We start from the raw sequence: 25,882 nt of genomic DNA, 5'->3' as shown, positions 1-25,882 counted from the left end.
TGAGTTAGAGCTGAGTGGAGGACGAGGCCTGGCCCAGGTGTGCCTGCTGCCCCTCAGAACAGGCACCTCACTTCCCTGAGCTCACTTTTCCAGTAGGTGAAATGGGGCTAATGAGACCCACCTCATAAGGTCATTAGAACCAGGTGTATGTGATCGAGTGCTTTGTACATGCTTCATTCCACCATGTCACTGAGCCCTGCTCTGTGCCTGACCCTAGCTGGGCTCTGGAGATGCAGAGAGCAACTGGCCTGGCCCCAGCAGTGAGGAGCTTGAGTCTGTTGGGAGATGGGTGTGGATTCAGAGGCTGGAGGAGCTGACCTGCATGAGGGTAGGCAGGGCTTCACAGGGGCAGGACCTGAAAATGAGAAGTTGATGGCAGGTGGAGATGAGGGGAGGGCATTCTAGGCAGAGGGTCAGCTAGAGCAAAGGAATGGAGATAGCATGTCAGCAGGACTAGGAGGATGAACAATTCACTTCTGAGTGGCCGGAGCACTGTGGCAGTGGGTGGAGGAAACCACATCAGACTCCTGCTCCACCCCTGTTGCAGGGGATTGAGTTCAAGCCATGGTTCTGGCTTTCAAAAGCCAGAAAGCAGACTGGTAGGGGCATATTCTCCGGAATCAGAACGCCAGGATCCCACTCCTGGCCCCATTTCCTACCAGCTGTGTGACCTCGGGCAAGTCACTAAACCTCTCTGTGCTATAGTTTCCTCGTCAATGACATGAGGTTTAGTGAAAGGCCCTACTTCATCATGAAGATGTGATGAACTCCTGCAGATAAAGGGCTTGGAACAGTGCCCTCGACATAGTAAGCTGGGCTTATAATCAACGTGGGCTTTTACTCGTTAACATGCCCAGTTGTGTGGATAAGCTCCCCCTTGTGTCCTAATGCAGAACAGTGTCTCTGACTCCATGTAAGAGAAAGAAGTGTTTTGGGAGAAGCTGAACAGGGGCAGAGCAGGGGAGATGAGACCAAGGAAGCCCTGGTTCTCTTTCCACCCAGTCCTGGTGCATCCTCCTATGAGAGCCCTCCCCAGTATTCTGGGGTGTGGGTTCCTTCCCATGGCCCACACAGCATGGCCACCCAGGGGTTCAGCAGAGTCTGGGCTCCCGGCTCTGATTTCCACATAACCAGGGATCCTCAGGCCCCAGGAAGGAGAACCTTGGCCCTCCTGAGAGGCTCCACATTCTGAAATTTCTGGAAAAAGGGATTGCAGTAGGAACCTGGGCCTAGCCAAAGCAAGTGGTGGCCCTTTTTTGGCTATGGTTGAAGCCCTGGTCAGGGACCCAAGGTGCAGAGAACCTTCACCTTGGGCAGATGTGTGGGCCCCTTGCCTCGGGCAGGGTTCCCTTCTGTCCTGGGTGCCTGGGGATGAAATCGCCTGCCTTACTATCACGGGCCTGTTTCTTTTACAAAGGCAAAGGGGAATGTATTCATGTCTGCTTAGATCTTCAGGATGACACCCAGGGCCACAGTTGGGATTACAAGCCAATGACAAATGGATAAACAAAATGTTTATTCAGTGGAATATGGTGCAGCCATAAAAATGAATGAAATACTGATATAGGCTGCTACACGGATGAACCTGGAAAACATTATGTTATTTGAAAGAAGCCAGACTCAAAAGGATATATATTGCACAAATCCATTCCTATGAAATGTCCAGAACAGGCAGATCCATAGAGACAGAAAGCAGATTAGTGGTTGGGTGAGGGAGGAATAAATAGGGAGTGATTGCTAATGGGTACAGGGTTTCCTTTTGGTATGATGAAAATGTTCCAGAATTAAATACTGGTGATGGTTTCATAAATTTGTGTCTAATACTACTGAGTTATATACTTTTTAAAAGGTGAATTTTATGGTATTTGAATTATCTAAATTTTTTTAAATCTTAAAAAAAAAAAAAAAAAGATTACAAGCTGGGAGCGAGCCTACCCGGATTCCAATCCTGGCTCTACTACCCTGGTAGTTATATATCCTGGGGCAACTCCTTCACCTCTCTGTGCCTTGGTTTCCTCATCTGAAAGTAGAGATAATAATAAGCATACTTCTTCATACTGTTGTAAATTGAATGACTAAATGTTTGTCAGAGCACTTTAGGACAACACATTGCAAGCTGTCAATAAATATTAGCAATTGTCAGAGCCAGTGGGGCCGAGAGAAGGTGGAAAGGTGGTCAGGATTATTGGGTGGGAAGACTGGAAGGGACATATTAATACAAATATATCCTCAGCTGAGGGTTTTTTTTTCCCACCAGGGCAAACCCAGATTTGGTGGCCTTGGCTGTTATTGTTACAGGGGGAGCAGATAAAAGGGAAATTTCCCCAGACTGAGGGGGAGGGGACGGCTGAGGAGGGGCAATGGATGGGGAGGGATGGACCTGAGAGTACTGAGTGGCTCCCCAGGGCCACAGAGTTCTGGGTTTCAGGGAAGGGATGTGAGGGTGAGCCGCCGCCTTTCCTGCAGTCTTGGTGCTGTGCATGCACTCGGCGCTCCTAGGGGCCTCCGAGCAGACCAATCTGCTGAGCCGGGCACAGGCCCAGGGCCTGGTAGATGGGAGGCTGGTCTTCCTGCCCTACGACACAATGCTGTTCGCCTTGCCCTACCGCATCCGCTCCTACCCGGCCCTGGGCAACAGTGGGCCCCTGCAGGAGGCCGATGCAGTGCTGACCGTCAGTCTGGAGTCTGGCCCTGGAGACAAGGCCTTCGAAGCTGCCAGGGCTGGTGGAGAGCTGGCTGCCCACCTGGAGCCAGAGCAGGGAGGTCCATGCAGACCCTCTTGGGGCCTGGAGTGTGGGGTCACGGGCAAGTGTGCACACGCTCCTCACCCACTCTGAGACTTTCTGGCCTTGACCAGTTCCCCACCAGGCCAGCCAGTGGTGGGCACATGACCTGTCCCTCATTTGACAAAGTATCTCTCTGCCTAGTCCCTGGGTGTAATGTCTGTCTGTCTCTTTCTCTTGTAATTATGTGTGTGAGTATGTCTGTATTACTTTTTCCTCATGTCATTCACTCTCTTGTCCTGCTTTGTCAACTCTCTCTCTTGGGTCCCTCTTGCCTCTCTTTTTCTATCTCTGATTCAATTCCTCTAATTCTTGTTGCCCAGCTGCTCATTCTCTCGCACAATTCTTCCTCTCCTTTCCCTGCATCTCTCTAGCACACTGTGAAGATCAGAAGGAGAGAGTGTGGGGAATGTAGGAGAGTTGGAGGTTTTCTGAAGTCATGGCTGTGGATCGGAAGATGTTGGTGGTGGGGATGCTAGACACCACCGCCCCTCAACACATACTCACACACACCTATGAGAGACAGAAAGAGACAGACAGACAGACATTAAACCCAGGGCTGTTGGCTCAGTTTTGGCTTATAGGACTCAGCTGCTTGAGTCTCTCCCAGTTGCTGATGGAGGGGCAATCAATCGTTCATCTGACAAATGTGGATTGAGTCCCTCTTATGTGGCACTGTGCCAGGCATCAGGGACATGGTGATGGACAAGGCAGTCCTGACCTTCAAGAAACTTCCATTCTGTTACGGCGAGACAGACAATAACCAAGCAATCTGATAACCAAATTCAAATAGTGGTGATGTGGCCAAGAAAATAAAACAGGATAAAGTGACAGAGAGTAGCGGGGACGGAGAAGCGGACAACAAGAGACAGGACAGGTGGAGAAGCTCACTCTGAGGAGGTGGCACTTGAGCTGAGCTCTGAAACGCTAAGGAGGCCGCCATGTAAAGATCTGGGTGAAGAACAACCAAGCAGGGGAAGCAGCAAGTGCAAAGGCCCGGAGGAAGAGTGAGCGTTGATGGCTAGAGGAATGGGCTGGAGGGAGTGTGGAGTGGTGGGGGGGTCCTGAGCGATGGGGAGAGGGATCTGAGATGAGTGTGGGGCCTGATCATGTGAGGCTTTGTAAGCCAGGGTAAGGAGCCTGGATTTATCATAAATGAAATGGGAAGCCATCAGCAGGGTTTAAGTAAGAAATGATTGATTTTTTGTTTTTTTAAAAACATGGTTTGATTGCTTTATGGAGAATGGACTGGAGAGGGCCAGGTGAAGCAAGGAGGCCCTTAGGAGGCTCCTGTGTGGTTCAGGGGAGCAGTGAGTGGGGCTGGACCCAGGTGGCAGGAGTAGAGGTGGCAAAAAGTCAACTGGATTGGGAACAAATTCTGAAACAGAGCCAAAAAGGTATGATGATGAACTGGAAGAGAGAAAGAGAGGAGTTGGGAATTAAGCCCAGGCCTGAGAAACTGGGCGTGTGGTGGTTCCATTTCTTAAAATGTGGGAGGAATGACTGGGGTTTGGTTTGGAAGAACCAGGAATTGTATTTTGGACATATTAGGTATGTTTGAGATGCTGGTGAGGGTGGTGGTGGCCATGCAGACTGTCAGGCTTCTGAGTGGGGACTGAGGTAGTGCTGGGATCAAAGGGAGAACTGTTTTGGGAGTGGGAAAGGGGATGACCATTCAAACCATTGCTGCTGGTGGGAGGCAGGACTCAGAGATGTCTGGGAGCCTATGCTGTGGGGCTGTGGGGTTAAGAGACCCTCTCTTCCACAGGTGTCCCCACTCTTTGGAACCATCTATGATGCTGTTGTCCTGCTGGCCCATGCCCTGAACCGCTCTGAGGGCTATGGGGCAGAACTCTCAGGGGCCCACTTAGGGGACCACACAGGGGATTTGGATGTGGCTGGTTTTAGCCAGAGGATCCGGACAGATGAGAAAGGCCGGAGGCTGGCTCAGTACGTCATTTTGGACACAGATGGTCAGGGAAACCAGCTGGTCCCCACTCACATCCTGGACACAGGCATGTGGCAAATTTAGCCTCTGGGCAGGGCCATACACTTTCCAGGAGGACCCCCTCCAGCACATGACTCCAGCTGCTGATTTGACCCCAATACACTATGCCTGAGAGGTAATTCATCATCTGTCCATCATTTATTCATTAGGGCTCTCCATGTGGACAGTCATGTGAGGAGCAGGAGCAGGTGTAGGGAAGAGACTTGACCCTCTACTGAGAAGACTAAACCAGGGTTGTGAAGCGCCAGGGACTAGGAAGGCCTCCCTTTAGCCGAGAAGATCTAAACATTTACCAGCATGTTTCCATCTCTCAGCTCTCCTAAACTGCACCGCAGCCTTGTGACAAGGCCACTATCCTCTGTAGGCCCCAGTGGAGAACTGAAGCTCAGAAAGGTTAGGTGACTTGCCCAAGATCACACAGAGAGCCCCAAGTCCCCCGACTGCAAGTGCAGGATTCCCTTTATCTCAAGGCCACTGAGGAGTGTGAGACACAAGATCTACATGTCCTCATTCCTGACATTCATCCATCTCAGACTTTTATCCCTGATGAAACTGCACCCACATACAAGCACATATGCAGACAGAGATGAGCACAGGCCCACACGTATAAGTAAGTGCACCCACATTCCCTAATGCACACCTGGTTACAGTTACTGTCGGTGGGTAAATTCAGGTTTGGCCCTGCCTGCCCCAGACCTCAGCAGCCCCCATCGCCCGACCTAGGCTCTGCCTGCTGTTTCAGGCCCATGTCCTGACACTGCTCCTCTTCACCCTTCCCCAGACACATGTCGCCCTTTTGGGCCTCCCTGGGCATGTGTGTTTTACTCTTCCTGGGGTGCCTTAGCCTTGCTTGGCTAATCCTTTCTTTCCTACAGAACAACTCTGTAGCCAGGGTTGGGGGCTCTACCTCTGTGCTGCCCACAGTCCCTGGGTGCATGGCTTTAGTGCCATCTGTCCCCAGACTCATGGGAGCTCGTAAGAAGAAGCCTTTACTCAACTGTTTCTTTGAGAAACAACTCTTCTTTCACAAATACTGACTGAGAACTTGCTAGGCACCAGGCACTGTGCTTAGCTCCAAGGACTGAGGAGTGAATGAATCATCATCCCTGCCCTGGCTTAGAGCACCGGCCCTCACCCCCCACCCCCTGTACACTGTGGGCTCCATCACGGTGCCGACAGTGACTGTGAATCTTATCTGCCGTTGCATCTTCAATTCTCGGCACTGAGCTCAGCACACAGGAATGTTTGTTGATTGAATGAATGAATGAGGGTGAAGTCTGCGAGCCAAGGCTGATGGAAGAGGGGCTTGTACAGATCTCTTCTGGGCTCCATTAGGCCCTGGCTGCTCCCTCCCGGCTTTGACCACACTGTGTGGCATTATCTCCACTGTCACTGTCTCTGCCTCCAGACGGAAGCCTGTGGAGAACGAGGCCTGGGGCTGGTCTTCAAGAACATCAGCTCTATGAGGGCAAGGATGGTGTTTCATTCAGGCTCCCACCAGCCCTCAGCGTCCCCTCTTACTGACACTTGGATGCCTAGGTGGCATCTCAAACTTGATGTTGTCTGAAACTGAACCCCTGATTTGCTCCCCCACCTCCTCCCATTGTCTTCCCCATTGCAGGTAACGGCAGCCCCTTCCTCTCTGAGTCTCAAGCATCTTTGCCTCCTCACACCCCGTGCGCAGTCCTGTCAGCGCACCCTGGAGTCTCCATCTTTAGAATTTGTCCAGAAGCAGAGCCTTACTCACCACTCCCCTGCCTCCTCCCTGGTCCAGGGCCCCGTTGTCTCTTGCCAGGTGACCGCAGCAGCATTCCAACAGGCCCTCTGTTTCTGCCCTTCTCCCTGGACCTCAATGTGGTGGGTTGGAGGCTCCTTGGAAAATGCCAGTCAGACCTGGCATTCCCCTGCTAGGAGCTTGCAGATGCTCCGCCTCGCCCGGGGTCAGGCCAGAATTCTCGCGAGACTTCACAGCGCGCGGTTCCCCTCAGCTCCCCGCCCTCAGCTTTTCCCGCGCTGAGCGCTGCCTTCCCATTGAACACACTTGCTATGCTTCTGCCTCAGAACTTTTGTGCTTGCTGCTCCCTCGGCCTGGACTGCTTTCCTGTCTGTGCTTCTTCCCTCACCTCCTCCAGATGACGAGTCAAGCTTCCTTCCCAGGAGCCTGGGTGAGAGAGGGGATGGACCGTGGTTAGGAGTCCAGATGCGCCAGCAAGGCTACCTGGGTTTGAACCGAGGCTCTGCCACTCCCAGACAGTTGCCTATCTCTGTTTCCTCTTCCACGAATTCATCATCTTGACTGTACCTGCTTCCACAGGTCGTTGTGTAGAATAAATGAATCGAATACATGATATCCTTAGAATGTGTGCATAGTGCAATACAATGTACATTAATAGTCTAATAAGTACTACAAGGCATTCGCTGCTATTTTTATTATCTAAACTTACTTAAGATTGGAGGAGGCTCATCAGCGGGCAGACAGTGCTTGTCCTTCAGCACAAGGAAGGAAGGGAGGGAGATGAGGAATGAAGGGAGGGAGACGAGGAAGGAAGAAAGGATGCCCTCACCCCCATCCCTGACCCCTTTCTGTGGCAGTGGAGGTTAGAGTCTTCTCTCCAGAATAGGGCCTGGCATTTTGCTGCCTTGCCAGCCCAGGCTGATGCTGGGGTTGCCCAAGCAAAGTAGCCATCCCCACCTTGCCCAGCGATCCTAAGCAGCCTCTTCATACCCAATCCTGATATGAGGGCTGGAGAGATTTGCATTCAGTGTAAGGAAGGCTATTCTAACAGTCAAAGTGAATAAAACTGAAACTGACTGCCAAACAGATACTGAGTTGCCCGTCGTGGGGAGTATGCAAGAAGCAGGAGAACAATAGACAGGGATCCACAGTTTTGATTCAGCATCTTGCCTGTCCAGCCCCTGTGTTAGGTGCCAGGGACACCGAGATATGTAAGACACAGGCCCTGCTGTCCAGCTGCTCTCAGTCTAGAGGGAAGAGCTGGACATGCTGGCAGACAAGGGCCAGAGTGTGGTCAGGACTGTAATGGGGTCTGAGCAGGGTATGTAGGGCCCCGGAGGCCTGGAGTCTGAGGTAAGAACCCCAACAGCAGTGCTGGAAGTCAACATCTGTGCATGACGGTCCTTCCGTAGATAAGGCTTTCCCAGCCCAGGGCCATTCTGGGCCTTGCCCCTGGGAATGGGGTTAAGCAGTGGTTTGTGTCCCTATATCCCAGAGGAGGACTCAGGAAAGGGTGCAGGAGCTGAATGAAGGGGCTGAGTTCCTTATTTGGTCGTTACTGTTAGGACTCATGTCTGTCCCTGCTTCCCCTACAGGTGGCCAGCCCCCAGGCAGCCTCCTCGCTCTGGCCCTGGCTGGTGTCCTGGTGTTGGCCGGCGGGGCCCTCACTTGCCTCGTCAGGTGAGTTCTCTGTGCACTTGAGTTTTGCTTTGCCCCTGTGTGCGCCCCCCCCCCCCCCGCCATCCCACAGAACCTCTCCTGTGTACGCAGCCCTGGCTGTCAGTAGGGAGCCTCCCATCCTCCATCTCAGACCTCAGGACCACCCTGCACTCCTGTTCATCTTAGAGCCTCAGTCAGGGCACTGTCAAGGCTGGCATGCCTCCTGGGAAGGCCCTTTTAAGACTTGTGGAAGAAGCCTGGGACTTTGTATAAGGCTCCATGCTCCCTGAGCTTCGGGTTACACATCTGAACAGTAAGGACTTGACCACATTGACTCCCAGGTCCCTTCAGCTTTGAAAACAATTCTTCCTGGGTCTGAAGTCATCTGTGTTCCCTGAGCCTCAGCCACATCCAGGAGAGGCAGCCCTCCACTCCCAGCCCTCACCCCAGCTTCTGGCCGCCCCATGAGGCCTCCAGGCGAGTTGGAAACACCAAGGCTGGGGACCAGCAGGTGCATCAGGCCTAGGGTCCAGCCCTGAGCCGGGCTAAGGGGTTCTGTGGGGGACAGTGCTCAGTGGTGCCCTCTTAGCTCAGCTGGGACTGATGTGGGGACAGGAAGGGAAACAGGGAGAGGGGTGGGGAGGGCTCTGGGTCAGAGGCAGGCCCAAGGAGCCAGCCGGGGCTGGGGGCAGTGATATTTGTGCATCCCCTCTGTCCTGCACTTTCTCTCACTTCCAGACTGGGCCTCCAGCAGCTGCAGCTGGTGCGGGGCCCCCACCGGATCCTGCTGACAGCCCAGGAGCTTACCTTCATCCATCGGGGCCCGAGCAGAAGGGTGGGTGAGGCAGGCACAGGGCTGGGTGGTCAGCCCTGGACTGAGGCCCAGTCTAGACTCTTGACTGTGCCTGCACCCTCAAGAGGCTGCACGCAGACAGTGCAAGTGAATCAGGAAGTGTGGCAGATGGTGGGAGCCTGAGGTCGGCAGCTAAGGGGCCAGCAAGGAGACTCCCAGCCTCCCAGGAGCCCACCAACATGGCTCTGTACCAGGTGAGGGCCCCTGCCACCCCCACACCCAGGTCTGGGGAGTGTAGTCAGTTTGGGCAAAGTCACGGGAGCCCACAGCCTCTTGGGCCTCTGTAGGCCCCATTCGTGCTGCAGAGTGGGAAACTGAGGCCGGAAGAAGCACAGAGTCTTGCCGGGGTCCCCCAGCAAGTTGCTGACAGGGCTAGAAGTGGCTGGCTGGACCCCTAACCCCTAGTCCCACAGAGTCTGTGATCTGACCTTGGGAAACAACCAGTCCCTGGCCACTTGGGCCTGGGCACTCCTGGCGTGGGTCTACCCCAGGGTCTCTCTCAGCACTGGACCAACCTGAGTCACCGTCCTGCCTACTTCAGCAACAGACAGTGAGAGCCTGGGTCCGTGAGGCCCAGATGTGTGGGACAGCACCTGGCCCCATGCAGCCTTCGGGCAGAGCCTGAGCCAGCAGCTGACAAGGAGGCTGGAAATTCAGAGGTGAGAGCAGCAAGATTCTAAAGTTGCTGAGCACACTGTGATTTCTTAGGAAATGTCTTCTCAAATTCAACAGTCAACTGCTGCTCTGATTCTCCTGTTCATGCCTCATGGTTGATGAGGCTAATTGTTTCTCTGGGAAACAACACAAGGCTATTGCTCCCTCTTTTCCACCTTCTCCCTTGGGGAATTCCATCTTTTTTGTGTTCTGCTGGAAGGAGGCCTTAATGATGTGCAAAGCAGGTTTTGTCTGCTCCTCTGAAGTAGCTGTGGGCGGGCTGAGGAAGCAGAAATCCATCAGTGAGGAAGAGAGAGAGGGCTAAGGTTACAGCTAGCTCTCGGTGAGGACCGATCACAGCCCGAGGCCTCCACCTCTGCCACCCTCCCTGCCTCCTCCCCTAGAGTCCTGGGGTCACAGAGTCCCCCTCACGTCGCTGGGTTTGGGGTGTCTTGGGTGGCCGAGGCCTGCAGAGTAAAGCTGACCTCAGGACAGGAGCTACACACTCGGCATCCACCTCTCATTAGAGCTCCCGACAGAGATGGGGGTGTTATCCTCGCTTTACAGAACATGAGGCTCAGAGAGCCAGTCACTTGTCTGAGGTCACAGAGCTAGAAAGTGGTGGAGTTAGGACTGGAACTCAGGTCTGTCAACCAAAGGAGTCCGCTGGCCGGGCTCTCACCAGGCTCTCACTGACTTGGGAAGACACAGAAAGAACACATCTGAAGCCAAGAGAGGCTGAAGGATTTGCCCGAGGTCACACAGCTGGGGAGCAGCAACAGTGAACTCCTGTTGTCCTTTCTTAAACAGGGAGAGTGGGTGTGGCTGAAGAAGTTTGAAGCTGGCACAGTCCCTGAGCTGCGGCCGAGCTGCCTCAGCCTCCTTAGAAAGGTAGGGCTGCGGAGGTCGTGGAGGGTGGGCTGCGAGGGGGAGCTGTCCAGAGACCCCTATGGATCTGGATTGGTCCCTACTCAATGTGGAAGCTTCTAGCTTCAAAAGAGGAGGTGCTTCCTATCATCAGGATCACTGTCCATCGCCAGCCTCTCATCACAGATGTACACCAGCACTGCCACCATTGCACCCCAGCATCCCCACCCCAATATGATCATCACCATGACTACCAGGGGCACAATCCCCTCCACCCCTATCGTCACATGGCATAATCAACACCATTGAAGGACCTCATCCTGTAACTTCCATCCCTCCACACGTCCATCCTCTGTCCAGTATTCACTGAGTACCAAATACATTCTGAGCTCTGGGGACACAGCAGTGAGAAGAGAGACAGGGTTCCTTCCCTCAGGGAGTTTCCAATCATTTGTCATCACTACCTACATAAGCCCCCTCAACCCTGAGATTGTCACCATCCTGAGAGGCATTGTGAGATGGAGGACAGAGCATAGGATTTGAGTCAGGAAGATCCCAGATGGAATCCTGCCTCCCCAGGACACCTAGCTTTCCTGTAAATTGGTGCTAATGAAATCCACTCCAGGGGAACTATAAAGATAGGCAAGAATACATGAAATTACCTGGAACTATCTTTGGCAAGTAGGGTGCCTTTGGTAAGTGGTGAATTTTATTATTATTTCAACATCACTACCATCTGAAATCAGATTTGGAGAGATTAAGCGATGGGAAGTTCAATGGGCATCTTGCATGTGTAGATGTTTCTTTAGAAAAAGGTCTTATATGTGGTCTAATGAGTTTAGAATTTGCTTGACTTAGACACAGGAATTCTCAGAACCTTTAATACGCTGTTCTGGTTATCTATGACTGTGTAACAACTTATCCCAAAATGTAGTGGCTTAAAAACAATAATCATTTTATAATATCTTCCAATTTTGTGGGTAGGAAATTTGTGGGGGCTCAGCCAAGCAGTTCTGCAGTTCCACTTGGCCATGGTTGGGGGGTCACTCAGTGGTTTGAAGCTTGTAAATGAGTTGTCTGAGGTTGGCCCTCAGGTCAAGTCAGGCCCACTGCCTGTTTTTGCAGATCAGAGTTGTATTGGTTTGCGTACTGTCTGTGACTGCTTTCACACTGCAATGGCAGAAGCGATTATTGGTGACAGAGACTACAAGGCCTACAAAGCCTAAAATATTTACTACCTGGACTCGGTACAGACAGGTTTGCTGACCCCCCATCCAGAGCGCCTCAGATGGCTTGCATGCTTGGTGCCTTGGCTGGGCAATTGGAAGAGCCAGCTCAGCAGGGCTTGCCATTCTACTCCATGTAGTCTCAGGGCCTAAGACCTGAACCCAAAACACACAAGATCACTTCCATCATGTTCTATTGGTCACAGTGTCACAAAATCTGCTCAGTTTCAAGAGGAGGGGTCAGAAGCTCAACCTCCTGATGGCAGGAGTATCAAAGGATTTGAGGCCATTCTTACCTCATCACGTATGCTAATATGCATGGGAATCTCTACCGTGGGGAGAGTATTCAGGTTTCTCCCACTTAGCTGACTCCTGAACTGGTTTTGTGAGGAAAGCCACACCAGGCAAGGGTTCCATCTTTGGGTTCAAGCTCTCTGGCCTGCCTGGCTGCTTTATACCTGTGCCTGATCCCTTCTGCTCCTCTCCTCATCAATCTCTGAGTCTTGGGTGAGAGAATTTACACAGTTTTCAGGTCCATGGTGTCACTTAGATTGAGAATAGGCCTCGATCCCTACCCTGTGAAGTTGGCTATGGCTCATTCACTTATTCATTCATGATGCTTCCACTCATTCATCTCACTGTTTCATCCATCCATCCACTCATCTATTCACCCATCTATCCATTTATCCATCATCCATCTATCCAGTCCATCCACCCATCATTCATCCATCCACTTATCATATCCATCCAACATTTCTGATGCCTTTCTGTGTTCTGCCCTGTGCTGGGTGCTAAGTACTGGGGGCCAGACGTGGATTGTACCTGGTCCAGCCCTTGAGGCTGCTAAGGTGTCCATTGCCCCAGCAGATGCGGGAGCTGCAGCACGAGATCGCCAGCTTCCTGGGCTTCTTCGTGGCCCCTGGGGTCAGTGCTCTGGTGTTGGAGCACTGTGCCCGGGGCAGCCTGGAAGACCTGCTGTGGAATGAGACTCTGCGGCTGGACTGGACCTTCAAGGCCTCCCTGCTGCTGGATTTGATCTGTGTGAGAACCCTCACCGGGCCAGGAGCCATTGGTGGGGCGGGCAATGGAGAGGGCAGGGAGACAAGAGATGCTCAGACTGCCCAGGCCTGGGCTCTTTTCACTTTGTCTAACAGAAAAATCTAAACAGTGCAGCAAAGGGTGAGAGGAGGCAGGAAGTTTTCCTAAGGACTGTGGGAATGCTGAGAGAAGCAGGGGTCCCTTTCACTCACCACAGACCTAAGGGGCCCCTGTTATTCCACTCCAGGGGGTGTGGTATCTGCACCACCGGCATTTCCCTCATGGCTGCCTCAAGCCCTGAAACTGTGTGCTGGATGGACGCTTTGTGCTAAAGGTCACTGACTACGGTTACGCCAAGCTCCGGGACACTCAGCGGGCTCCGCGCCCCCGATCAGCCCCAGAGGGTCAGCTTGGAGATGGGCAGGGAGCTGCCAGTAGGTTCTGAGGTCTCTGTTTAAATTGGGTGCTTGCGAGGCAGGGCGAGACCAGGAGATGTCACTTCCTGTGATGTGATCTTGAGTTGATCGCTTTTCTTCTCTGAGCCTCAGGACCTTTACCTGTGAATAGGGGAGAACAGAAGCACCTCCCTCCTCCGGGTCTGTGGGGGCAGGGTGATGACATCATAGGTGTGAAGTGCCCGCCCAGCCTGGCCAGCCTGGGTGGTCAGTGGGTGACGGTGGTGTGGCCCTGGCCTGTGATTGCAGAGTTGCTGTGGACGGCTCCAGAGCTGCTGCGGGGAGCTGGGGCACCCGGGCGGGGCACACTCAAAGGGGACATCTTCAGTATTGGCGTCATCCTGCAGGAGGTGCTGACTCGGGGCCCACCTTATGGCTCCTTAGGGCTCTCAGCGGAAGGTACAGCATCCTCCTCCTCCTTCCTTGGCCTGTCTCTGGCTAGAGTCCCCACATAGTGGCAGAGCTCTGTGACCATCAGGAAATTGGGGCCTGAAAATCACCACACAGATGCACATGCTTGGTTTGACCATGAGAATTAGGTTTCTTGAGCTTAAACTATGCAGCCTTCGGCTACTCTGACCAGCACCAGGGCTAAAGAAATGGGTTTCTGGGTGAAAGCCTCAGTCTATTCCTTCCTCTCTCAGTCATTGCCACGTCTGGAAGTGCTCACGCCCTAACCACCCCCACTGCCCAGCAGACTTGTGTCTATGCAGACCTCAGTTCTTCCCCTGTAACACACACTTACCACATGACCTTACACACTTCACTCACCCTCTCTGAGCCTCAGTTTTCTCATCTTTATGGTGCAGATGAAATAGAGAAATGTGTCAGACATCCAGTCCATGTGTAATGTGGCCAGTCTGCTCAGCATTTGAAGGCTTGGTTCTCTGTCTGAGTGGGGCTCCTTTAAGAGCATCTTTGTCCCTGTGTTTTGTGTGTAATCATTCACACTTTCCCCATCATCACCTGGTCTTAGACATTTTCTCTTCTGACTCCAGTGCCAGGGCCCAACTTCAGAAACATTTCCTACCCCTCTGTGTTCTCTGGAAGGGCTCCCTGGACCCTAGGCTGCTTGTCCAGTTGTCCCCTTGCTGCCTCCATCCAGTTCCAGGGACCTGTCCCACAGATACCCTGGATCTTGACCCGCAGTGCAGGCAGTGATGGAGGGGTGCCCACCACCCCTCCCACCCTGGGATGGATAATCTTTAACTCACAGGGAGGCCTGGCCCTGCTTGCTTCCTCCACCAAAACACGGCTCAGCGAATAATCAGCATGCCAGGCCCCAGATTTATGAGGTGGAAGAGTGGGAAGAGGGAGGGGCTTGGTCAGGCCATTTGTTCAGCGCTCTTCATCTGTCCCCCTGCCCCGCCCCGACACCTGCCTGCTGAGAGTGGGAGGATCAGCCAGATGGGGTCTGCAAGCCATGCCGCTGTGCAGGACCCTTCAGGACAGGGCCCCTCAGGCTTTAGGCACAGGGACCGGGCCTGGAATCCCAGGGCCGCCCCTAGATTGGGCCGTCAGTCCTGGACCTGACACTTCTTGGCTGTACTTTTCCTTGCCTCAGGGAGCAAAATGTCAAGAGCACTGCCTTTGAGGGACACTGACCTAAGCCCAGCTCCACACCAATTCACCTCATGACTCTGAGTAATTCTCTTTCAGTCTCTGAGCCTCAGTTTCCTCACTTGTAAGATGAGGATGATGACTGTTGCCTCCCAGAGTATTTGTGAGGATGCAGTGAAATGATTTAGACAAAGTGCCTGGCACATGGCGAGCACTCAGTAAATATCAGCCTGAGTGGTTTTAGGGGCGTGCTAATGGGGAATCCCAGGTTCTCTCCTGACTCTCCCACTTGGAAACAGATCCCTCTTGCTCTTAGAAATTGCATCTTTTTAAGATCCTGTGTGCGGGGAGCACTTGCGGTTTCCAAAGCATTTTCATGTGTACTATTTCACTGGACAACACTGGGGGGTGAGTATGTACACTCTTTTCAGAGATGAGTGAAGTGAGGCTCAGAGAGGGGAAGGAACTCCCCTCGGGGAAGCAGAGGCCTGGAATTTGGGCAAGCTCAGGGCTATTGCCCTAAAGTCTCCTGGAGTCATCCACCGAGCATCTTCTCTGCAGCCTCCCACCTCAGCGGCCAAAAGGGTCGACCCATCCTGGAAATGCATTGGGTGTGGACAGTGGGCCCAGCACGGGGAGGGAACATGAAACCTGGCCTGGTCTGGGCCAGGGGTTCCCAACATGCTTGCCTGGGAGGACTCCACCTTAGTGTCAAAAAATTTGGAGCCTCACATGCTACTAGTTGACTTTTCACATCCACTAACCGAGAAGATGCCCAAAGACAAAAATCTGCCCTGAAATCAGCAACACTTTGAAACGGATTTGTATTTTATTCATCACACCACCATCTGAGTCCTTTTGAAAAAGAGTTGAATGTGTGCACGCAAGATGTGTTATTGGTTCCACCTGCCCACACTCCTTTGTAAGCACATACAGCTTGCCAGACCCTTTACTCAGAGGCCCTCAAGTCTGACACCTACAGACTGGGGACCTCTGGGCAGAAAGAAAATCGTGCAGGCTGGGAGGTGGTCAGGTCTAGTTTTAGCATCTGCTTATTACCAGCCCTGTGGCTGTGGGTGACCTACTTCACCTCCAGAAACCTCAGTCTCCCTGTCTGCAAAATGGGTCAAGGACTCATGCACTATCCCCAACAAGGAGGTCAGCAAGAGGAGATGCAGAAAGAAGCTCCTTTTCACTGGCTCTGAGGGCTCCCACCTCCTCACCGCTTTGGAGGAGGATCCCAGCCCCCCTCAGAGATTAACCTGCTCTACCTCTAACAGCCCTGTGAGTTGTGCACTATTATTTTGCCTTTTTGATAGGTGAGGAAACTGAGGCTCTGAGGGGTGGCACAACTTGTAGAGAATGTAAACGGGTAATCTTGAAGTCCCCTCCTGTGCTGCTGAGAGCCTGTGCTAGGTACCCAGCCCCTCCTCCCGGCGCGCCCGTGAATCAGCTCCCCCACAAGGCTCCCCTACAGCTCCTGAGAACAGGGGGTTATTTCTATCAGTTGTTAGGTGGGGAAACTGAGGCCATGGAGTGACGGCAAGTGGCAGAGACAGAGCTGGAAGCCTGACCTATCTGATCTCTACTTAGTCTGTGTCCTTATCATGTGGAGCGGGGACAAAGGATGCATGTCAGGGGTTGTCAGGGGTTGTCCGGGGCAAACAGTCACCGCGATGGTGACAATAATAAGCAAAGTGTTGCTTCACACCTGTGGAAAGTTGGCACCAGCAGGGCTGCTAGAAAGAGCCACAGTGCCCAGGTCTTAAGCACATTCGTGGGATCACTGGCAATAAAGTAGCAGCAAGTTGCGCAGGGCTCAGGGGTTGGAGAGAACCTACCAGGGGCCGGGCACCTGACATCCTCCGTCTTCTCTCAGCAGCGCTCTCAGGAAGGCGGTTTTTTAAGCTCATTTCACAGATGCGGAGACAGAGACTCTGAGGTCACTGTCTTGTCCACCATCTCATAGAGAGGTGGTGGTGGATCCAGAATTGGAGCCCTGCTCTCCTGGCTCCCAGGTGGAGACCCTTTCCTCAGCCATGCTTGGGGTGGACTCAGGAAAGCAGCAATGCTGGGTCTGCTGGCCAGCACGCCCTGGGGCACAGAGCTAGGGGCCATGGAACACCCACAGGCCTGAGCTCCACACCCCCACAGGCCCACCCTGCCCTCCCTCCCCGCATGCCAGTGCAGCCCCCTGCCACCAGCCCTCCTGGGGACCTCAGCCCCACTGCCCACTGGGTGCTTGTTGCAGAAATCATCAGGAAGCTGGTGTCTCCCCCTCCCCTGTGCTGGCCACTGGTGTCTCCTGACCACGGGCCGCCTGAGTGCATCCAGCTGATGGAGCAGTGCTGGGAGGAGGATCCAGAGGACAGACCCAACCTGGACCAGATCTACACCCAGGTCAGTGCCCACAGAGGAGCTGGCTGCTCACAAGAAACAGCTGATCAGTTCACTTCACTTTGCCCAGTGTGGGGTCCCACACTATCCCCAGGGCCTGGAAACCCTGAGCAGAAAGGGGGCAATGGGCCAGCATCCTCACCATTGAAGGTGGGGCCTGAGGGACACCTTCTGAGAAAAGCTCTCTCAGAACCCTGGGTTCCAGAGACATTTATGAGTGTCTTCCTGAGGGCCAATCTCTGTGCTAAGTGCCATGCTTACTACATTTAATCCTCATGCCAGCCCTCTGAGGAAGCATTGCTATGATCTGGGTTTTACAAGAGAGAAATTGAGGCAAGTTGGCTGGTGGTGACGGAGTGTGTGAGCCTGACTGAGCTGGCTAATGGCTCCCATAGGGCCAGCCCATCAAGCCTGAAGTGACATCTTCGTGCCCCCCCCATTCCTGCCCTCCACTCCCCAGCCACAGAGGAACGTTGCCAAGGAGAGTTTCAGTGAGCGAGAGGGGCGTCCAGACAGGTGATGAGGGAGTGAGATACAGGAAGGCAGGAGAAACACACTGGTGTCCTCTGAAAAGCCTTCCCACCACCCTTCTCCCCACATCTTTTCCCCACCTCAGCTCGGGCGTCGTCAGGGGGATGCAGTGTCCTACATCACAGATGGGAAATCTGGACCTCAGAGTAGATGAGCTCTCGTGGCCACTGTGAGGGTGGGTTGCAGTGTTAGGATGAGCAACCAGTTCTTAAAACACCAGCCTGAAATCTTTCCAGGGATCAGAGATTGCTGTGGCCAGTGAGGTGGGGGAGAAAGCTCTTGCCTTGAGTGAGTGGTGACTGTGGGAAAAGAGCCTCCCTAAGGCTCAGGGGCGGAAAAGGCAGAGACAGACACATGATATATTCCACATGCAGGAGTCAAAAGACTTGGGTCATGTTCAAATAGCATTGTTCTGGGAGTACCAGCCAATGCAATTAAATAAGAAAATGAATGTTGAGAAGGAAGCTGCTGTCCTCCCCACCTTATAGACATTTACTGGAGAGAAGCAGTATTAATGGAGGTCGGATATGCACATCTACACACATGCATACACACAGACGTCAAGGTGCTCAAGTTAAACAAAAATACACTCCTCCTCTTTGATCATAATTAATTTGCTTCTCTTACTGACTCCACTTTGGGAAGATACAAACCACACAGGGGAAGATTCTAGTAAGCCTCCCCGAGGAAATGCACTTCCATATTTCCTGTAAGGTTGTTGTTGAAGGTACTATTTATGACAACACGTGAATGTCCTCTTATAAAGACCTAAGAGAGGTACTTCTGTCTGTTCAGCATCAACAATAGTTACGGTTCTTTTGAGCAACTAGTTTAATGCACCCTTGTCCCATGGACTCCATGGACTGTGTAATCTGTATTTCCCTTTGTTGCTTTGTTGCAAATCTGTATTTGCTTTGTTGCTAGGAAGCTCATATCCAAAATTATGACCAATTCTAGCGTCATTTTGCATATATTCCTCCCTCCTAGGTTAACTTTTTTTCCCTCATTTTTTTTATTGAAGTATAGTCACTTTACAATGTTGTGTCAATTTCTGGTGTACAGCACAGTGATTCAGTCATACATGTACATACATATATTTGTTTTCATATCCTTTTTCATTATAGGTTACTACAAGATATTGAATATAGTTCCCTGTGCTATACAGAAGAAACTTGTTGTTTATCTATTTTATATATAGCAGTTAGTATCTGCAAATCTCAAACTCCCAATTTATCCCTTCCCACCCCTTTTCCTCCCTGGTAACCATAAGTTTGTTTTCTATGTCTGTGAGTCTGTTTCTGTTTTATAAGTAAGTTCAAATAAGTGTCTTTTTTTTTTTTTTAAAGATTCCACATGAGTGATATCTTATGGTATTTTTCTTTCTCTTTCTGGCTACCTTCACTTAGAATTACAATTTCCACGTCCATCCATGTTGCTGCAAATGGCATTATTTTATTAATTTTTATGGCTGAATAGTGTTCCATTGTATAAATATACCACAACTTCTTTATCCAGTCATCTGTCAATGGACTTTTTGGTTGTTTCTGTGTCTTGACTATTGTAAATAGTGCTGCTATGAACATTGGGTGCACGTATCTTTTTGAATTAGAGTTCCCTCTGGATATATGCCCAGGAGTGAGATTGCTGGATCATATGGTAAGTCTATTTTTAGTTTCTTGAGGAATCTCCATACTGTTTTCCATAATGCCTGCACCAAACTACATTCTCACCAACAGAGTAGGAGGGTTCCCTTTTCTCCACAGCCTCTCCAGCATTTATTGTTTGTGGACTTTTTAACGATGGTCATTCTGACTGGTGTGAGGTGATACCTCATTGTAGTTTTGATTTGCATTTCTCTGATAATTAGTGATATTGAGCATTTTTTCATGTGCCTATTGACCATTTGTATGTCTTCATTGGAGAATTGCTTTTTTAGGTCTTCTGCCCATTTTTGGATTGGGTTGTTTGTTTTTTTGTTATTAAGTTGTATGAACTGTTTATATATCCTGGAAATTAAGCCCTCATCAGTCCCATTATTTGCAAATATTTCCTCCCATTCCATAGGTTGTCTTTTTGTTTTGCTTATGATCTCCTTTGCTGTGCAAAATCTTATAAATTTAATTAGGTCCCATTTGTTTATTTTTGCTTTATTTCTGTGCCCTGGATAGACTGCTCTAGCAGAACATTGCTGAGATTTATGTCAGATAATGTTTTGACTATGTTTTCTTCTAAGAGTTTTGTAGTGTCTTGTCTTATGTTTAAGTCTTTAAGCCATTTTGAGTTTGTTTTTGTGTATGGCGTGGGGGAGTGTTCTAACTTCATTGGTTTACATGTGGCTGTTTTCCCAACACCCCTTGCTGAAGGGACTGTCTTTTCTCCATTGTATGTTCTTGCCTCCTTTGTCAAAGATTAATTGACTGTAAGTCTGTGGGTTTATTTCTGGGCTCTCAATTATGTTCCATTGATCCATATGTCTGTTTTTGTGCTAGTACCATGCTGTAGATTAACTTTGTTTTAACCTTCACTTTCTGTTGGTCCCAATGCCCTTACATATTTATTATTTTATTTTGTAAAGAAAAATTTTGTGAAAAAGGAGAAGGGAAAAAAGGTATAGATTATATATATAAATAATTTACACATATTCCTTCTATCTATCTACCCATCTATTTATCCATCCATCAATCCATCCATCCACTTATCTTTAAGAACAAAGAATGCCTATTCCACAGTGTTTTGTGAGACCCAGTGTGTTTGTTAATGGTGATACAGTGCTGGGCATGGATTCCTTTATAAAGTCCTCTCCCTGTCTGTCCGCCTCATAGAGAACCAACCCATTTTCCTCCCAGCCATCTGTGCTTCCCCTTGTCAGAACTGCCATCCCTTGTCTATTACATATCTGCTTCCCACCAATCCAGCCCTTCCAGGCAGGCACTACGTCAGGTTCATTCCTGTGGCCCAGATTCTCAACCTGAGGGCCGAATGTGCTAACCTTCATGGATGAATTGGGCTTTTCATTCCATTTTCAGTTCAAAAGCATCAACCAAGGCAAGAAAACCAGTGTTGCTGACTCTATATTTAGGATGCTGGGGAAGTATTCCCAGAACCTGGAGGACTTGATCCAGGAGTGGACTGAGGAACTGGAGCTGGAGAGACAGAAAACTGAAAGGCTGCTCTCTCAGATGCTTCCTCCGTGAGTGGACTTGATTGTGTCTCTAGCCTCAGTGGCTCTGAGCATGGGACCTGGGACGTAGTAGGTGCTCAGTAAATCTGGGTTCCATGAGTTCGTTCAATTCATTCATTGTTTATTTGTCCAACATATTTTCATAGAGCCCTTGTATGTATTAGGCACAGTGCTAGGCATGTGAGTATTGAATTTCTGCTCCCTCACTGCCTTGGGAACAAGGAGAGGGCACAATTTCCCCCGTCTGACTTCAGAGGAAGTAATGACTGGAGACGGGCAGGTATTTGCTGGAGGGGAGTCAGCACACCAGCAGACCTGTCCCAGATCCCCTGACACTCAACCTAGGATTTTCCCCCAAATATTCCTCCCTCACTCCCAACCATGGAAAGGGGTCCTCCCACCTTGTGACTCTGGCCCTTCCCATCTCTTCAGGTCCGTGGCTGAAGCTCTGAAAATGGGGGTGACTGTGGAGCCAGAGTACTTTGACCAGGTTACCATCTACTTCAGTGACATTGTGGGTTTTACCACCATCTCCACCCTGAGTGAGCCCATCGAGGTGGTGGGCTTGCTCAACGACCTCTACACACTGTTTGATGCTGTTCTGGGCAGCCATGATGTGTACAAGGTGAGAGGAGCAGGAGGCAGGCATTCCATCTCTCCTCTACTGCTGTGTTTGTGTCATACATTTACTTCTAGTCATTTATTTATGTGTTTTTATCAGTAAGCTATTGCTGTGTAACAAATAAGCCTGAAACCCAGTGGTGTAAAACAATAAGCATGTATTATTGCTCACAAGCCTGTCCAGCTGGAAAGTTCTCTGGACTCAGTGGGGCTTACTCATACATCTGCGGTCAGTTGTGGGTAAGAGGAAGCTCTGCTAATGGCTGGGCTCTCTCACACCTCTGGAACCTTGGCCTGAGACAACTCAGTTCTGGTCTACATGGTATCTCACTGCCCTCCCCCCTGCAGGTGAGTTGGTATTGTTTACGTGGTATGACAGAGTTCTGAGAGAGAAGGCAGAAGGGCAGAAGCCTCTTGGGGTCTAAGCTGGGATCAGGCACATTGCTATTTCCAACATATTCTATTAGTGAAAGCAAGTCTAAAGGCCAGCCCAGATTCAAGAGGTGGGGAAATAAACTCCACCTGTGCCAGGCAAGGGCAACAGATGAGTCAGTTCCTGTTCCTGCCCTCAGGGAGCTCTCAGTGCTGCAGATAAAAGATGAAGACAACCCACTGGGAAAGTGGTCATCAGGAAGGCAAAGGAGGCTGAGATGGACCCCAGTCCAGCTAGGATTAGATGTGTAAAGAGCAAGGAAGGCTTCCTGGACGAGGTGTTGACTTCCTAGCATTGTCCATTTTGGGTGTGGTTGCTCTGGACAAGCAATGGGAGAATAATGTGTTAAAGCTTGAGGCTTGAGAGAGTGGGCCTAGTGAATGTGAGGGATGCTGAGTGGGTTGTGATAGCTGGTTGTGAAGCGGGCCAGCAGTGGGAGAGGGTGGTGGGTGGGAGTTGCTGGAGTGGGCAGCAAGAGTCTTGGCAGGGCTGTCAAGATCCTCCATGTCTAGTCCCTGTGTACCTCTCCATCCTGGGATGGGAGTCCCACCCTAGCCACCAGCTTCTATGTAGTTTGGGGGAAATGGCTCCCTCTCTCTGCACCTCAGTTTCCTTATCTATAACAGAAATAATGACTCGAGTTCCAGGGGGTTCATAGGTGATGGGTGGATCCTCTCCCCCTGGCAGAAGTGTTCTGCAAACTGTGAGCCTGTGAAATAGCCTCCTGCCCTCTACGCCTGCTGTGGGGACCTTTCCCCCACCCCTTTCCCTATTCTGATCCAGTTGCTGGGGGTCCTGGGTCAACCTCAGCACGGGGAAGAGGTGGGGAGGGACCTCCCAGGAAACAGCTGTACTCTGGCTCCCCTGGCCTTAGCCTCTGTTTGTCACCCATCAGGCCCTTCCCACCACAGCCCTCCAGGGAGGCCAGGGCTGGGGAGGGCCAGGCCCTGGGCTGAAGCCAGGATGGAAAGGATGCAGGGGCAGGAAGTTTCAGAGGAGAGAACTAACTCTTCGAGGTGCCAGGCAGTCTGCTGATAGCATGACATGCAGTATCCCAACAACAGTAATCACCAGTACTTACTGAGTGCTTACTGTATACCAGACACTAGTCTAGATGCCTTATACGTATTAATGCATTTGATCATTATAACAATCTGCAAGGTAGGTAAGGGTACCCTTCATTTATAGGTGAGGAAACAGGTGGTTAAGTGGCTTATCTAATTACATAGTCCCAGCAGGATGTGAAGCTGAGATTTGAACTTGGGCCTTCTGGTCCCCAAACCCCATTTCATCGGGGATCACCATTCCCCAGGACACAGACATTATCAAAATAAAGCCACAGGTTCATAGAGGCTCATCAGGCCCTTCAGGAGCTGGCCCCACTGCGTCTCCGGCCACTCCACCTCTGCAGTCCTCATAGAGGACCCACATGGGCTTTGCTAGCCACGAGGCCTTTGCACATGCTGCTCCCTCCTCCTGGAACCCTGCTCTCCCTCCTCTTCTGCTGGTCACCCTTCTGGTCTTGGGTTAGCTTCCTTGCCCTCCCAGACATGGTTAGAAGCTCCTGTGTGATACTCTCATAACTACCCCTGGACCACACAGCCACACTTGATGATTCCAACCTAAACCACTCTGTCCCTAATGCCTGACAATGTCCAACATGTGGTAGGTAGGAAATATATGTTGACTGAATGAGTTCAGTGTGGTCCAGAGAGGAAAGTGACTTGCCCCAGGTCACACAGCTGGTAGACAGAGCCAGGACAGGAACCTGGTATGTTCACCATCACCACCCGGCTCCATCCGCTGCCCAGCGCTGACCCACAGAGACCTGAGCTACCAGCATTCCAAGCACACAGCTTCTCTCCCATTCCCTGTTCAGAACCCCATGTTCCTACCCCAGCCTGTGGTCTGAGGCATTGTCTGTCATGCTGGCTGAGTTTCCCTTTTGCCTCCAGAGCCACCGTGGGCCCCAGGAAAAGATTCCTCATCTCGTCTTGCTGAGCCCTGCAGCTTTGATGTGCCCTGAGTCACCCCTGGCCTTGTCTCTTCCTCCCCTGCTAATCTTCCCTCACACATGTGTCCCGCCCAGCTCTGAATCACGCTTTCTGATCTCCTCTGAACTCTGGCCAAGAGGTCTGCATCTTTCTGGCAGAGTGAAATGAAATAAAGCAAGGCCCGCACACCCGTCCAGATGTGGGGAAGCGGGAGGCCAGGTCCTCTATGTGTGCAAGCGCATCTCTCATCACTCACGCCCACCGCCTCGGTTTCCCCTCCGTCCCAGCAGGATCTGGTTACTGCTCTTTAATCTGGTCTGGGCTGGGAGGCAGCCAGGCAGTCATTTCCTGGTTCCACAGGGGTCTGTGATTCCCTCCCAGCACGCGCTGAGTGAGCACTTTTACAGACAGAACTCAGGGGCAGGGCCCCTGTGGGCTGCAGGGGAGGAGAGAACTTACTCCAGCACTTGGCCTGGAGGGTGAGCCTGGCCCCAGTCACATTGCTGAGTCACTCTGGGCACATCACTTCACCTCTCTGAGCCTCAAGCTCCCCTTTGTAAAGCAGAGGTGAAAGTGCCTATGGTTTAGGGTTGTTCTGCAGATTCAGCAACGTGAGAGGTGCTGTCATTCTTTCCAACGTGGTGATGAGAGCCAAGGCCTCTCTTGAGAGCACAGAATGGGGGGAGGGAATTGAGGGGAGTGGCCACCATCACCAGTTAAGTGTCTTAAGAGGACTGGCTGGGCCTAGGGATTGTCACAGACTATCTCATTTAACCTTTGCAATTCCCCTCAAAGAGATGGATCATTATCACTACAGTACAGATGAGGATACAGGCTCAGAGAGGTAGGTGACTTGCTCAAGGCCACACAGCAAGCCAGTGGTGGAATTAGAATTCTCATCTGTGTTTGTTAGCATGGAAACCTTTGCTCCCACTTCTCCCATCTGCAAAAGGACCACGCCTGTGTACAAGGGGCCGCAGCCCTCACTTGCAGCTAAGTTCCCCCTATGACAGGAGCCTTTGACTGATCATCTTTGTGAGTTTGAGCTGCCAGGGAGCAGGGCCTGTGCTTGGCCATCTTTCTGTGGCTGGGGTGGTAGGGTGATTATTAATTACACCAAACTGTCCCTTCCAGCTCAGGTGGCAGACAGGTGGAGGGCCACATGTCAGCTTAGCAGCTTGGAGAGTATGATCTGGATGTGTGGCCACTGTGGGGCTTTCTCCTGCTCCTCCTCCACAGTCTGGACCCTGGGTCACCCATCTGAGGCAGCGCTGGGTCCCCAGAGCCGGTGTATTGTTCCTGAATTGCAGCTGCACACCTGGCAGGCTGGAAGTGAGGCCGGCGAGCAGTTCACTTCCCAGGCTGCCTCTGAGAGGCAAGGCCTGGCCCAGACGCGCGTGCTGACCACGTGCAGGACAGGAACAGAGGGAAACCTCACACAGCAGGCACATTCTTCCTCAAAGAGAGAGAGAGAGAATGGGCCCCAGCCATGTGCATCACGAGGCAGCATAGAGTATGGGCTCTGAAGCTGGACCGAGCAAGTTCAAATCTGTGCTGAGTGATGTTGGTGAGTGACTTAACCTCTCTGGCTCAGTTTCCGTCTGCAAAATGGCAATAGTGGTAGTACCTACATGATAGAATTCTTGTGACGATCTAACGCATTGATGTTTGTAAAGGGTTTGAAGTAGTGTCTGGCATATAATAACTGCTGTATGAGTATTTGAAGGAGCACTTAGTCCTTCTTCCAATCTTGCCAATCAGATAATGCATTCATCCTCCTGTGGGGAAGAAGGGAAGAGGGAAAGAGGGAAAGCCAGGGTTTGTTCGTATTTTCTTCTCCTGGGGAGAGGTCTCTCTCCTCTGTGGAAATGTACAGATTGCGGGACA

The 25,882-nt window shown here is 51.4% G+C and overlaps 1 protein-coding gene across 1 annotated transcript in view; it reads left to right on the top strand.

The window, feature by feature from the left end:
* The window catches only part of LOC105083617 (guanylate cyclase D-like), a 40,204-nt gene that overhangs the window by 4,607 nt on the left and 9,715 nt on the right, over positions 1–25,882 (top strand). The window contains 12 exon segments of the mRNA XM_010973518.3: positions 2,467–2,755; positions 4,536–4,906; positions 8,122–8,206; positions 8,924–9,020; positions 9,104–9,232; positions 10,503–10,583; positions 12,653–12,826; positions 13,071–13,227; positions 13,528–13,677; positions 17,090–17,238; positions 20,793–20,956; positions 21,380–21,572. Coding sequence (XP_010971820.2) covers positions 2,467–2,755; positions 4,536–4,906; positions 8,122–8,206; positions 8,924–9,020; positions 9,104–9,232; positions 10,503–10,583; positions 12,653–12,826; positions 13,071–13,227; positions 13,528–13,677; positions 17,090–17,238; positions 20,793–20,956; positions 21,380–21,572 — 2,039 coding nt within the window.

The sequence above is a fragment of the Camelus bactrianus genome, chromosome 10, assembly GCF_048773025.1.
Source record: "Camelus bactrianus isolate YW-2024 breed Bactrian camel chromosome 10, ASM4877302v1, whole genome shotgun sequence".
NCBI classification, from domain to species: domain Eukaryota; kingdom Metazoa; phylum Chordata; class Mammalia; order Artiodactyla; family Camelidae; genus Camelus; species Camelus bactrianus.
The sequence above is the reverse complement of the archived record's forward strand: the minus strand, read 5'-3'. Positions and strand labels throughout refer to the sequence as shown.